Here is a 13,544-nt window from a genome sequence, read left to right on the forward strand (position 1 = left end):
AAACTTCTTTGTCAAGGGAAAAAGTAAGCTTTGATCTCATAAAAAAACCCCAACCTGCTTCCATGTCTGAAAAGTGTTGTTACAACTGTTTGAGGAAAGCCAAATATGTACAAACACTAAGATGATTCCTCCTTTCCCCCTCCAGCAATGCTATATGGAAATTCAAAATGACAAAAGCAAAACACAGACAAGAAACCATTAGAGATTACTTGCACAAAGACATTTTGAATTGGACATATGAAATTTCTCAGTAATGATTTTTCATTCCTTTTGGGTTTTTTCTTTAAAAGAAAAGAAACTTGCTCAAGTGATAAATGCTTTACATGGATCACCTATTAAAAAAGGGGAGAAGAATCCTCTGAAACAAGTAAAATTACACCTTTATCTGCAACAAAATATTTGCCAATGTCATTACTCATTTTGTTTTGTTCCATTTCATTCCTTTACACGGCCACATTATGGTGGTAGCTTATTTCAATACTTGTTTTCTTATTTTGATCTTAATGGGAACATTTTATTGTCAGAAAACAACATATCCTTTGGAAACCTGATATGTCATGGTAACAGCAGGAGGGAGGAAAAGAGACAGAGCCCTAACAGAAGCCTGGTAAAAACTTCTCATGTCCCTGAGCCCAGCCTCACACTATCTCAGACATGGATCACATCATCCCTTTATCAACTGGGAAATGAAAAAAAAACACAAATCAAAAAACTTACTGAGAGAACACGGCATGCACACAGCACTTTTATTAAGATAAATTTTATTAATTTCTACAAGCCTCTTCCTGTATTTCAGCTTCCAGAGGCAAGCAATTAATTTAGTTCTGTATTCTTATGTGCAGTGTACAAACCAAATAGCCTTCCATGTAGGAACTAAACTAAAAACACGGTCTCCTTCTGGTCTACAAATATAAAAGCAACCAGCAAATGCAAAAAGGAACTTGTACAATTTCTCTGAAAACTTCAATTATGTCTAGGCTAAACTCCACAAAATGAAAACTATTTTAAATGAAGTCATGACACTCTCTGCTTCATATTTAATTAGGAGACACCTTTCCAACCCTAAGTAGGAAAGCAGGATATTAATAAATAGTTTACTATACTTCTAAGACTGTAACAAGCTTAGTGCAATATTGATTTTTCTGTTTTCTTTTTTTTTTTCTCTCACCAAACAGAACAATAAATTTCACATACTGATGAAATTTGCACAATTAATGCAAGTTTTTTTTACATCTATTGCAATTTATATGTCATTACTCTGGAATTCTTAACTGCCTGTGGGCTTTGAATAGCCATACAATCATTACGGTTGTCTGCAAAGTCCACCACTAAACTACATCTCCAAGAGCCACATCTGATAAACACCTCCAGGGATGGTGACTCCACCACTTCCCTGGGCAGCCTGCCCCTGTGTCTGACCACCCTTCCAGTAAAGAAATTTTTTAATACTCAATCCAAATTTTCAGTGGTGTAACTTGACAGCATTTCTTCTTATCCTATCACTTGTTACCTGGCAGAAGAGACCTGGCTACAACCTCCTCTCAGGTGGTTATTGAGAGTGGTAAGTTCACCTCTGAGCCTCCTTCTCTCCAGGCTAAACAAAATGCATTGAAAAATGTAGAGTTCTAAAGAATTAACTATTCACATATTCAAGAAGAAATACATAAAAGCTGTTTAAGTACAGCTAAATAGTACACAAGGATAAAAAAAAGCATAGAAACACAAGTGAAGACTTATGGAAAATAGAATATACATTCACATAGCACTTTGGTATCTATCAATAACTACTACTTGGACTATGTTAGCTTAGATAAAAGAAAAATGTGAGTTATGGAAGTCCATCCATGTTCAGACTTCTGCACTTTTCCTTTCAAGCAAAATTATGCACAATTCATGACTTGCTAAAATGGTGGCAGCCACTAGGAGCTACAATAAATAACCAGTCATGAAAATAAACAAACAAGAACAGCTCAGCTTGAGCTAAGTTTTTTGTTTGTTTTTAGGAGTTCAAGGTAAATCATGGAACAGCATGCTGCCAATCCAACAGTGTATGTTAATACTGGTTAATGTTTTCCATCAGATATATATTTTTTCCCCAATAATATTTTGAAACAAGACCATACATTTCTCCATTATGAAGATAAAGGTTGTGAGCTTAAGCTACAAAAGAGCCGACTTATAATACAACTACCTAGATGATCCAGGCTTTCCTGCAGTATTTTGTATTAATAGTTAGCTGGATTAAAAAAAATATATATGAGAGGCTTGAGGGAACTATTTCATAGTCTAGAGATTGACTCTTAAATCAAGAGTGAGTGGATTACTAGATTGCTTTTAAATAATCTCTCTAGAAATGCCACTTGAGAAGATACTCTATGAAAATACCTTGCTTGCAGGACTTGCTCTGAATTTCACAAAAAGATCTCAATACTTAACCCAGCTGAGTAAAAGTTCTAAGCTTCTGACTGTAAAAAGACTGCACCAGTACTTTTGGCGTGGTGAATAATCCTGTTCTCCTTAAGACATTAGTCACTTCTCCTGTTATTCCTCCTGCCCTGCACTTTTATGTAGCATATTAAGACAAAAGTAGTGGTTTATATTCAACAAGGCATTCCAACTCAAAAGGTATCTGTACTGTTTGGAAAAGAAAAAAAATCTAACAAAACCCCCAAAAAATCCCCTGCCAACAAAATTTGTTTTCTTTTCAGCCAGAAGTAATTTTATTGTGTTGATAAACTCCTTTTCTAATTTACTCCACTAGTATTTAGATCAGACAGTAGTAAGATGTTTTTTGCTGTGTGGGTGGTGAGATAATGGAGAAGTTGACCAGAGAAGTTGTGGATGCCCCATCCTTGGAATTGTCCAAGGCCAGATTGGATGGGGCTCTGAGCAACCTGGTCTAGTGGAAAGTGTCCTAACCCACAGCAGGATTGTTGGGATTGATGACATTTAAGATGATCTTTTGGTTGTTTCCCTTCCAACCTACAACATTCTACAATTCTACGGAATTTCAAATTGAAGATCTCAAGAGACACCCAAGAAAGAAAAAGTCAACATTTTTAACAGATGTTCTCATGCTTTCCTCTGCAGACTTTACCATTTCTCAGAAAAAGCAGAAAATACCTTCTCTCTTCTAAGTCAATGCCAATTTAACTACAATGTTGTTCAAATTCTTATTCTAGCAAATTCCTCTGTGTTAGATAGCCTCAAAAAATTAGGACAATGAGAAGATTCTAAGCTAATAACATCTTGTGAAAATAAGCTCTTGAACAAATAAAGACATCTTTTTTTTTATTCCAATGTCATCACAAAGTGTTATCTCAGCTTAAGCTACATTGATTTGGGGAATTAATGACACTACTGAGATGAAATCATTTCAAATTACCTCAACTGCATGCATTAAAATCCAAATTGGAATCTATGCCTAAGGATCTAATACGACAGACTTTTCCAAATACAAAATGTGTCCTGCACAGTCATGTCTCAAACCAACAACTCCTTACTGAGTAACACATGGGGTTTAATTCTATTTGGCTCTGCTTTGCCCAGAGAAACCAGTCTGAGAAAGAGCCATGTGCCACCAAAGGTAGGCTTGAGATTAACAGAGCCCTCTGCACGCTCCTACACCAGCTCACTAGAGCCTGATTTTACTAAATTACTTGATTTGGATCACCTTTCTCTACCTCTTTAAAAGCCAGGAAGTATCATCAGGAAGAAATTTTTTGCTCTTTGGTAGATGGCTTTGGAGAAAATATTTTCATTTGTCTCTCAGCCCCTTCCAGACTAGTGAGTACAGACAGACTGCCAAAAGTAGAAGTAAAACACAGCTGGGTGTGGTAAGAGGCTGCTGCTGCTTCTTTTCAGCATTGGGGGTTTCAGAAATAAGTAACTTAAAACAAGTACTGACAAATGATCATCATCAAAATTGCATGTAACACAGTGAGCAGCAGGGAGAAGAGACAAAACTTTGACATCCACATCCTATTTACCCCTGCTTGAATGGGTATGCCCTATCCTTATTTCCTGCTCCTAGAACACAAAATTCTTGCACAGATTTAGTTTTTTAACAGGCACACCACTTCTGTAGACACCTGGCATTCAGGAAATGAATGACCTCCTGCAGTAAGCATTTCATTAGTGACACTGACAAACTCAAAAATCAACTTTACTCATCTGTTCTGTGACATGGCAGAGGCCAAGTTGTGCATGAAAACTGTATCTTATTACATGAACTTATTGTAGAAGGTACAACACAGAGACACCCCCTCCCCCGCCAAAAAAAAAGTTTATACTCTCTCTCAAAACGTAAATTTTAATGGAGACCTGAATGCTGGACTTCACTTTCATCCATAGATAAACCTCATATTTACTTGAAAATCTGAAAATCCTTTTAATTTTCTTTAAGTTTTGCATTGTGTCTTTCAACGAGGGACACAGAGCACTAGAAGCAGAAGTGTGAGCAAAATCATCTCAAAAAGGCATTTCACATACCTTACAATATGAAGGCTCTTCTGAAGCACTAATGATTAACAAATTGTTCATAGACTGAACCAAGCTTTATGAAATTCTTAAAGTCACTGTAATATGTAACAGTTTAAAACACTTCAAGTGTACATAAACAGAAGATATTCAAAGCCTTTTGTTTGAATCCAAGTTAACCACAGCAAAGGAAGTGTATGATGGCTATGTTTCATTACTTAGACAATGAATCATATGCACGTAGACAGAATCTACACACGTAGACAGAAAAATTTGCATATGTGCATACAAAAATTTTTCTACATATTACAAAATTTCAAGAACTTAACATAGTTCCATACTATCTGGCAAAAGTATTCTGCATTTACTCAAATATTAATTTTGGACCATGTCTGATGTTTAATCAAAACAGATTCTCATGTACAAAACTGTGTGTTTATATGCACAACTTCTCAGAAATTTAAGATATGTTTTTAGGACAGAACTTTTACAATGGTGCTTACATCCTGAATTAAGAAATCAACAAAAAATCAACTAAATCTAAAAGTGAGGTAAATCTGCTGATTTAAAACTTATTTGAACTTAGGGTGAAGAGAATCAAAACAAAATATACTTGAGTCTTTGGATTTATCTTTAATTATTTTTTTCCATAAAAGACACCCAAGTAAAACTAATCAATGCCATGTGTAAATAGCTTAATTATATTTAATTGCCAAGAAATTCTGAGTCTTATAGCTGTGGAGAGAAAAATAACAAACAACTATGACAGGAGAGAATAACAGCCATGTCCTGTAAAGTCAGAAATCCAGGTGTGAAAAAAGTTTTTCAAAATGATATTAGCTTGTCATAATTTCTGCAATAAATTACATTTTTGAATAACTGGAAAGAGAAATTCCTCTAAAAACTATGCTGAATGCTATAGTACATAGTACAGTTATAATATATAGTGTAGAGTTATATAAAATTATAATATATAGAGGCCTATTTCTGTCTTCCTCAAAACAACAAATAAAACAACAATAAAGGAAAAATGGAGGCTGTCATACAAACAGAAATAGAGCTCTTATAGACTAAAGGTTTATTTTGCGACTTTGTTTATTTTTCTTTAGCAAGCCCTCACATTACATCAGGTACTATATTTGCAGACAAGTCTGCATGCACTCACACATTGATAGTGGACATGTCACAAGTCTCAACTGTGAGCTTTACAAATCATACAATATGCAAGGCAACAGGTGGAGCCCTAGAAGCAAAGTTTGAGACACTAGCAGAAGTTTCAACAACAGTATCCCATGACTACATGATGCTACTAAGCATAATTATAAATAAAATAAATAAAATTTATAGAATAGCATTCCCATCCTCAAAAAAAGAAACCAAAAAAACCCCAAAACACCCAACACCTTGTAACTGATGCAGAATGTCAGAATGCAGAATGATATACCACAAATCTCCACTGGTAATGCAGTCACAGCCAATACCCAGCAGATGTGGGTACAAACTAAGGAAACATCAGCATTACTCTGAGAAAAAAAAAATGAAGTGCCACTCGTGCCAGCTACCTTGATTAAGGCTATTCCCTTGACAATGCTGGAAAATCCCACCTGGATTTCACTCCATGAATACAGCTGCAGCAACTGCTGGTTCTCCAGCAGTTCTGAGGATGCTGCTGACTATGAAGGTTTCTGTTTCAAGGTTTCTGCCTTGAGAGGTCACAGTATGGACAAGGATGCACCACCACATATAGATTGCTGCCTCTAACAATGTTATTTATGTATTTAAATAACATACATACACGTATATTGCTTTATTCACTATACTTCCAAGGAGGATGTACAGTCAGCCCACAGAACAAATTCCTAATATTGGGACATACTTAATTTGTAAAGAGAGGTGGGATAAGACAGGTTTGTGTGTGTGATTTAGTTTTGAATTATGAGACAATCTCTCTCTAATTGTTTTTCTCCCAGCCACTCTCATGTGTTTTGAGGAAGTGTAGAAATGAAGCTTGCTTCAATCAACTCTAAATGAATAAATATTAACAGTTTGCACCTCTAGACCTTGCAGAAGAGACTGTCAAAGTGATTTATGAAGCCTAATATATAAATTTGGATTCTTCCCACTGCCACTGCCCAACCCAAGTTGTGAGTGGGGTTGCACATGGGGTATAATGCTACAAAGTTGTAGGTGGTCTATCACTAAGTCTCTGAGAAACTGTAGGCGAGATTTCCGATTACACCCTTGCTTTCTACTTTAAAGTGAACATAATTGTTTTCTGTCAGGCTGCCATGGAATTAAAGCACCTGCTGGATCTGGCAGCACATTTGTCACCTATCCTAGGCAAGCATATTAAGAAGGATGACTTCAAACTACCTCTCCTAAAGCTGCAGTCTGTACCAAGTGAGCACTTCAAGGTTGTTTATCCAGAGGAGCTGACTCAAGTGAGCAAATTTGAAGAGCATATGCTCTCCCAAGGCCACTCTCTAGGTGATGGTCAACAAAGTCACCCTGTAACCAGTGCACAGATGTAAGATGCATAAGAAAGTGAACAGAGGAAACTATCAAAATGCAACATGTGCCAAAGAGAACCAAACTCGCTTAGGTTTAAGCTAAACATCCTGTTCTTAATGCAATTTCTTTTTCATCTAGAATAGGCAGCAATAAAAATAGTAGTTCAGATTCAGTTTAAAGTACCATTCCTATTTATATTGTCAGTTATGCTGCACCATTTTTATTTCAGGTTTCTAATGAGTATTATTAAAGAAAATGGTACACCTTTCTCACACTGATATTGGTGCCACTGATACAGTTTTTGTACCATTCCTTTTCTTGTTTGTCAATATTTTTTCAAGAGCCTGCTGTTATGAAATTCCTTAGTTTAAAAGTAAGTTTCTGAAAAAATACCTAAGTTTCTCTCTCTAAAATACTCCAAGGAATAGATGATGCATGTCATTTTACTAAAGAAGGTAGATAAAAACTGCTGTGTAAATTAACTAACAAGTGGGAAAGAGGAAACCTAACAGACAAATTAGAGAGTAGTGAAACAGGTGAATGTCAACCCAATTTTCAGTCAATATTCATGATAGCAAAAAAATGTTCTAGTTATTTCAAATAACTTCCTAACTATATACATATATATAGTCTCAAAAATTGTTTTTCAGGGAGTGAAACTTGGTCTCTGGAGTCTTAATTAAGAGTTGTTTTACTACGGGAGAGTCATGAAAAATAGTGCTAGAGGTTCATGTAGCAACTAATCTCCATTTAAATCAATGGATTAGAGCTTAAGCCAATTTCAAATTTAAAAAAACAAAAAAAGAACCAAGGAAATGATTGTTAGCAAGATGAAAAGCAAGACCCTATAGGGGCATAAACCAGTTAGCATTTGTTCTATGAAGGATCTCAAGGACCCAGAATGCTATTTAAGGCCCTTTGGGTATGTATATTCTGGGCAACAAAACAACTACCCTCCCTTGTCTAAATCTAGCACACAGATGTATCTTGCAAGATAAGGAGAGACCATGAAAACAAATCCACTGAAGAACTGGCATTGCTTTTTTACATGTCCTGCAGGCTTTCCCTAAGGGCAAGACAGATGCAATGAACAAGAAAAATACAAAAGGAACATTTAAAGAAAAGCACTGACCATTGTCTAGAGCTTGTCTTCAGGAGCAGAATGGAAAATGAAGCAAAAAGAAAATTCAAGGATGTAGAGACAGCAGTTTTGTAGTGGTAAGTTCAAATATTATTTTCAAGAAATTTATGTGAGTCTTTATTTGCACTGAAGTTAAACCTTGCTGGGTAACAACAGTGGTTGCTTTCTTTTCAGGCTGAGATCAGAAGATTCCTTTAAAACTCTAGAACTCTTATAACAACTTCCATTAGTCCTTGTTTAGTGCTTGAGGAATTATGCTCAATCTCAAGCATTTTTGTTATTTTGTAGGGGACTAAAACTGACAATTAAGAATTTTAGTCTGAGAGAAGTTTTTTATTTTGGATTTGCTTTCAAATCCTGATATTAGGGAGGGCAGAGATCTACGGCCCTAAATATTTTTGCATATATTTTTCTGGTTTTCAGTTAATTAGATGTGTATGGTACTTCAATATCACTGTAACTACAAACAAAACACTTGAGTAGGGAGAGAGAGTTTTTTCTTATTATTTACAATTAAAAAGACTATTGAATATACACACATTGTAACTGCTTGAGCCTATAATTGTCATTAAAGTTCAGATATGTGCATGTGCATTGTCTATGTCAAGGCCTTAATAGGAAATTAGTAAAGAAAGAAACCCCTTAAGAAGCACACGTACTCCCAATTAAAGCATTGTGCAGAAGAACTTGAAATTTTGGTGACTTCCTAAAATTCTGTGTCAACTTCTGACTTGTAACTGGTCCATCTCAGTATTAAAATCTGCCTAAAACAGGAGCTCGGTTGTACAAACTACAGCTAAGTTGGCACTGTTGCTCTCTACCTGCTCTGAAAAAAAGAAAATTTAGACACAGCAAAAGGTCCAAAACAATTGCTACTTTTTTACTATTACTATGAAACAAACTGGCCTTCCAGAGAATGCATTCACTGCCACAAGACATTTATCATTGTTATTCTCATTTTCAGCCAAGCATATGGAGTTTCTCCTTTCCTAGGTTAAGTCTTCCATGCTAGATGCAGGAATGAAGCCTGAGAGATCACCTGGAAATCTGCACATAAAACCAAAACACAGACTGGAAGAAAGAATGCTCCCAAAGGTTTTTGTTACAAGGGAACCAATTTACTGAAAGGACAGAAATTTCCTATTCACATTTAACTTTGCATACACACTCATTGCCAATAGAGGGAAGAAAAATAAAAGTCTCCAGTGAAAATTAAACATCCAGAAACACGAAAAATAAGTATTATGACTTTCAGGATTTTGGCAGTGGTTTCTTAGAGATACATGTAAGAAGGACAGAGAACCATCCAGTGTGAAAAGTGAGAAAGATGAGAGAAAGCCACAATCAGTGTTTGGTGCTCAAACTTCTGTCAGCAGGAATCTGCTTGCATGTGTAGAGCCCAAATGATGCTCCAACATGTGTGTAATTAAATATTATTCCAGATCTTCAAAGAGAAATTCCAGGATATATTTGAGAATACAGATTTCCACTCCTGACACCACATTTTTACAAGAGGTTTCTTTTTCCTTAAGGTGAGCAAAGCATTCAGAAAATAGGGTGTTTCTTTGCTGGGTTTTCGGAGACAGGAAGTACAGATTCTTAATGGAAGGATCTAGAGAAGCACAGAGGCACCTGGAATGCCTTCTCCAGGCACTGTGAAAGAAGATTTCCACTCCCTCCCTCACCCTACCGGAGGCTTCTCCTTCTTACCTTTGGCATTCACACAAACCTGCAAGTTAAAAACTCATTTGTCACTGTATGTGCTTAATTAGATAGCATGTTGCAACATGCATTTTAAGTCTGCAGGACTGCCAGCATTCTGAATTTATATGTTTTCTCCTCCAACAGTTATTACAATCTTTCCACCTTTTTATATATAGCAAACTATAATGTAGTTACTGAACCATTTGCAGTACTCAGAGATACCCAATATTAATTGCTCAATCAGCCAGCATTGACACACTGGATTTAACATGCCACATTGCATTACTGATTATATTTCTAATCTTACTAAGTCAATCTGGGCCAAAGACACCTGCAGTTTAGCTGCAGTATTTAGTAAACACCTGCTTCCTTAACTATTACAGTATCACTAGTTTGAATGGAAGCACACACCTCATACCTTGAACACTTTGGTGCCTGATTGCATACTTCATAAATATTTATTTCATTAACTCTTGTTTTTTTTCTTCTCAAGAGTGAAGCAAACAACCTACATTTTCTTGGAAATAATACTTTTACTAGTATTGCATATGGTGAATTAGTTTGTTCTGCACCGAAATTGCTTCAATTCTTTTTAAGAAAATCAGCACAGTATTTTCTGAGTTTACTCCTAATACAAAGAAAAAGAATATGTACCAGTATAGGTAAACTTAAATCCAGTGTCACCATTGTCTTATGTTCTCCAGATTTTCAATCAGAAAATATGATGTTAAATACACCATTACAGAAGAAGGGCAGTATATATCCAACAGTCCCTTTCAACTTTATATAACAAAACATTTAACCACAAAAGTAGAAAACAGCACTAAGCTAAAATGTCTATAATTTTTAAGTGTTACATTATCAGAAAACTGAGATGGTGATTTTGTAACCAGCTTTCAGCACTTTTGTTCCCCATGAGAATATCACAAATGACATATAGAACTTGTCAGACCACATTACAAAATTTTTTACTGTCAAGTAAAAACTGTTTTGCAAAGAAGTTAAACAACTGAATGTGGCAAAGAACAGGCAACATAAATAGCTTTGGAATTTTCCATAAAGCTAAGAATATTCAACTTTTAAGATGACTTCATAAAACTAACTTGCTGATTAAATTAGACTAACAATTGAACTTTCTTGTAGCAACTGTGCTTAGGAAGTAACTAAACAGTTTTATTTTACAGCTGATGGACCAGAAGAAAGTACCACTAACTCTTACAATTTCTGTGCTTTGATAGCAGCATGTGTGTCCTGTGTCTGTGATTTGTCCTTGCCTACCTCATTAAGCACTAAGAAGCAATTAAATAGGTCAACTGCTTCCAGACTATTTCCTGACAATTAATAACTGAAATAAGCACAGAGCTCTCTTTAGTAAATTCATTGTTACCCTACAAAATTTAAGAGAGCAAAAGAATAGAGATGAAATACGACTCAGCTGCATGAGCCACAGCTCACCACCTGACAAACTTGCAAAACAACAATTAAAATACTAGTCTGAGTTGTAGAAGTTATTTCTCATACACTTAGAAACCATCTTGATTTTATTTTCTTGTCTTACCATACATCTTGCAGACAGAAAAACAACGCATATTACCTTTTGTAATAAATCTATAAAAGCATTTATGCTCCAAATTTCAGCACTGTGATAAATAGTGTGGATAGAAGACGATGTCAGATCATTTTATTTCCCCACCACGCATTCTGTAGATGAGAAAATGAGAGACTTTTTCCTGAGATTACTTACCCATGAAGTTCAGATAGCTCTCTCCTCCGAGTGCATGAGTAATGAGACGAATCATTTTATGAAGCTGGATCCCACGATCAATAACTGGCGTCAGAGGCATGAGCACGCTCATGTTTGTGTACATCTCTGCATCCATCAGGCGAAAGGCCAGGGTCTTATCACCAACCAGTGCCTAGAACAGTTCAGAAAGACACTGAAGAAAACCCTTGGGTGTAATAGAAGTGTTTCTAAGTTTTGGTTTTTATAAAACAAGGGGTTTATATCGTAGGGGGAGATCTTGCAAGATGACTGCATGACCCAGTCCCTGTTCCTGAAGGAAACCACCAATGATCATCAGGTCATGGTGATGCTACATTCTGATGACTGCATCCGTGCATTGTGTGACGTGCCATATCGATCTGCTCTGCTGCCAAAACCTGAGGCAGAGATGTCCATGAGCTGAGCCTGGATTGGTTGTCAGCCCCAGTTGTCTGTTTTCCCCTTGCAACCCTCCCCATTGTTACTGGGGCTCCTGGGCTGATGGGATTCAGTGTATTATGGTAACAGACTAGCAGATAACCCCTGGTCCTACATTTCGCCTAATGGGATCCTAGTACTTTCAAGAACTTTTTCACCTACAGATATCAAATGTGAAATATCAGCATCAACTCAGTAAGTCACAGCTGACCAACCATTTGGGAATTTTTATAGCAAACACACAAAATAGGAAAGCAAACACTTAAAGTAAAAGTTCCTGAAATATAAAAAATAAATGGGCATAGAAAAACCCCTCTGATTCAGATATGCAGAGTGAGTATGAAACATTGACTTATATGCAATCAAGAATGTGATTGGTTTTCTGTGATTTCACACAAAAGAAAAAACTGAATTACTAACTTGCTAGTGCTCACTGCTACTAGAGAAAGGCCACAAAACACTGTTCAATGTATTAGCAGGCAGGTAGTGGACAACATTTTGGAGCATTTATATTTAAAGAGCTGACTTTTGTCCAATTAGACCAATTCTTGTTTCATGCTCTTGAATGAAAACTTACTAAATTCCAGAGAAACAGAAAAATTGTAAACAGGTCTAGCTGAAAAGCATCATCATCGTTTCATTTTCCAGCTGACAATATAACAGCATATATAGATTACTCCCTTAAGTAAAAAAATACTCTATTTAAAGGAAAAAAAAAATCCTATGTGACAATGACAAGACTGAAGACTGCAATGAACAACTATTTTCTGGATTCAGAATGTGGCATTTGTTAGTGCCATTTAATATCCCCTAATCTTTCCATTGGAAGAGCAGCTAAGTGTTTCCCTATTCATGTTTTCTGTGGCAGCTGTGATTTTATAAATGGATATATTTCCCCCTTCAATGATGTCTTTGCTGCCCCAAAGAATCTTATTCTGTTTAGTTTTTTTTTCTTATGAAAATCAATCTTCACCTGCTATTCCTCTCCACAGCTTTTTTTTTTTCCAATTATGCTGAATATCCTTTAAAATACAGGACCAAACCTGTCTCCAACACTGAAGATGCACACAAACCAGGAAGGACTGTAGAGGCATGCTGATTGTGCTCTTTGCTCCATTCTGCTCAGTAATTCCAGGACTGCATCTGCTTTTTTGACAGCTATTAGATTTGCAGTTGCTATTTTCACACTCTTCTTATAACCACAAGGCCTACTATTCTGACTGGCAACAGTCAGCTCATAGCCCATTACAGTATATTAGAAATCAGGATTGTACCCTCACATGGATCACTTCAGGCATCTTCAGGGTGAATTTTACCCACACTTTTTGTTTCTTTATCCTATTTTTCACATATCAGCCTGATGCACATCTGTAATCATTGTTTTCTTCTAATTAAAAATAATGAGATTTTTTTTTCTCCTAAACATGACATTTTAAACAGAAAATGCAAAGTGATATGGAAAACAACTCAATTGCTAAAAGTCACCATGAAATAAAAGAACAGCAACAG

At 36.1% G+C, this 13,544-nt stretch overlaps 1 protein-coding gene across 1 annotated transcript in view; it reads right to left on the reverse strand.

Annotated features, from left to right (window-relative positions):
• GBE1 (1,4-alpha-glucan branching enzyme 1) overlaps nucleotides 1–13,544 on the reverse strand; it is a 138,070-nt gene that overhangs the window by 31,482 nt on the left and 93,044 nt on the right. Inside the window, exon 12 of the mRNA XM_054627780.2 lies at nucleotides 11,580–11,751. Within this exon, the coding sequence (XP_054483755.2) occupies nucleotides 11,580–11,751 (172 nt within the window). The remainder of the gene's footprint in view (nucleotides 1–11,579; nucleotides 11,752–13,544) is intronic.

This window comes from Agelaius phoeniceus, chromosome 2 (assembly GCF_051311805.1).
Source record: "Agelaius phoeniceus isolate bAgePho1 chromosome 2, bAgePho1.hap1, whole genome shotgun sequence".
Taxonomy (NCBI): Eukaryota; Metazoa; Chordata; class Aves; order Passeriformes; family Icteridae; genus Agelaius; species Agelaius phoeniceus.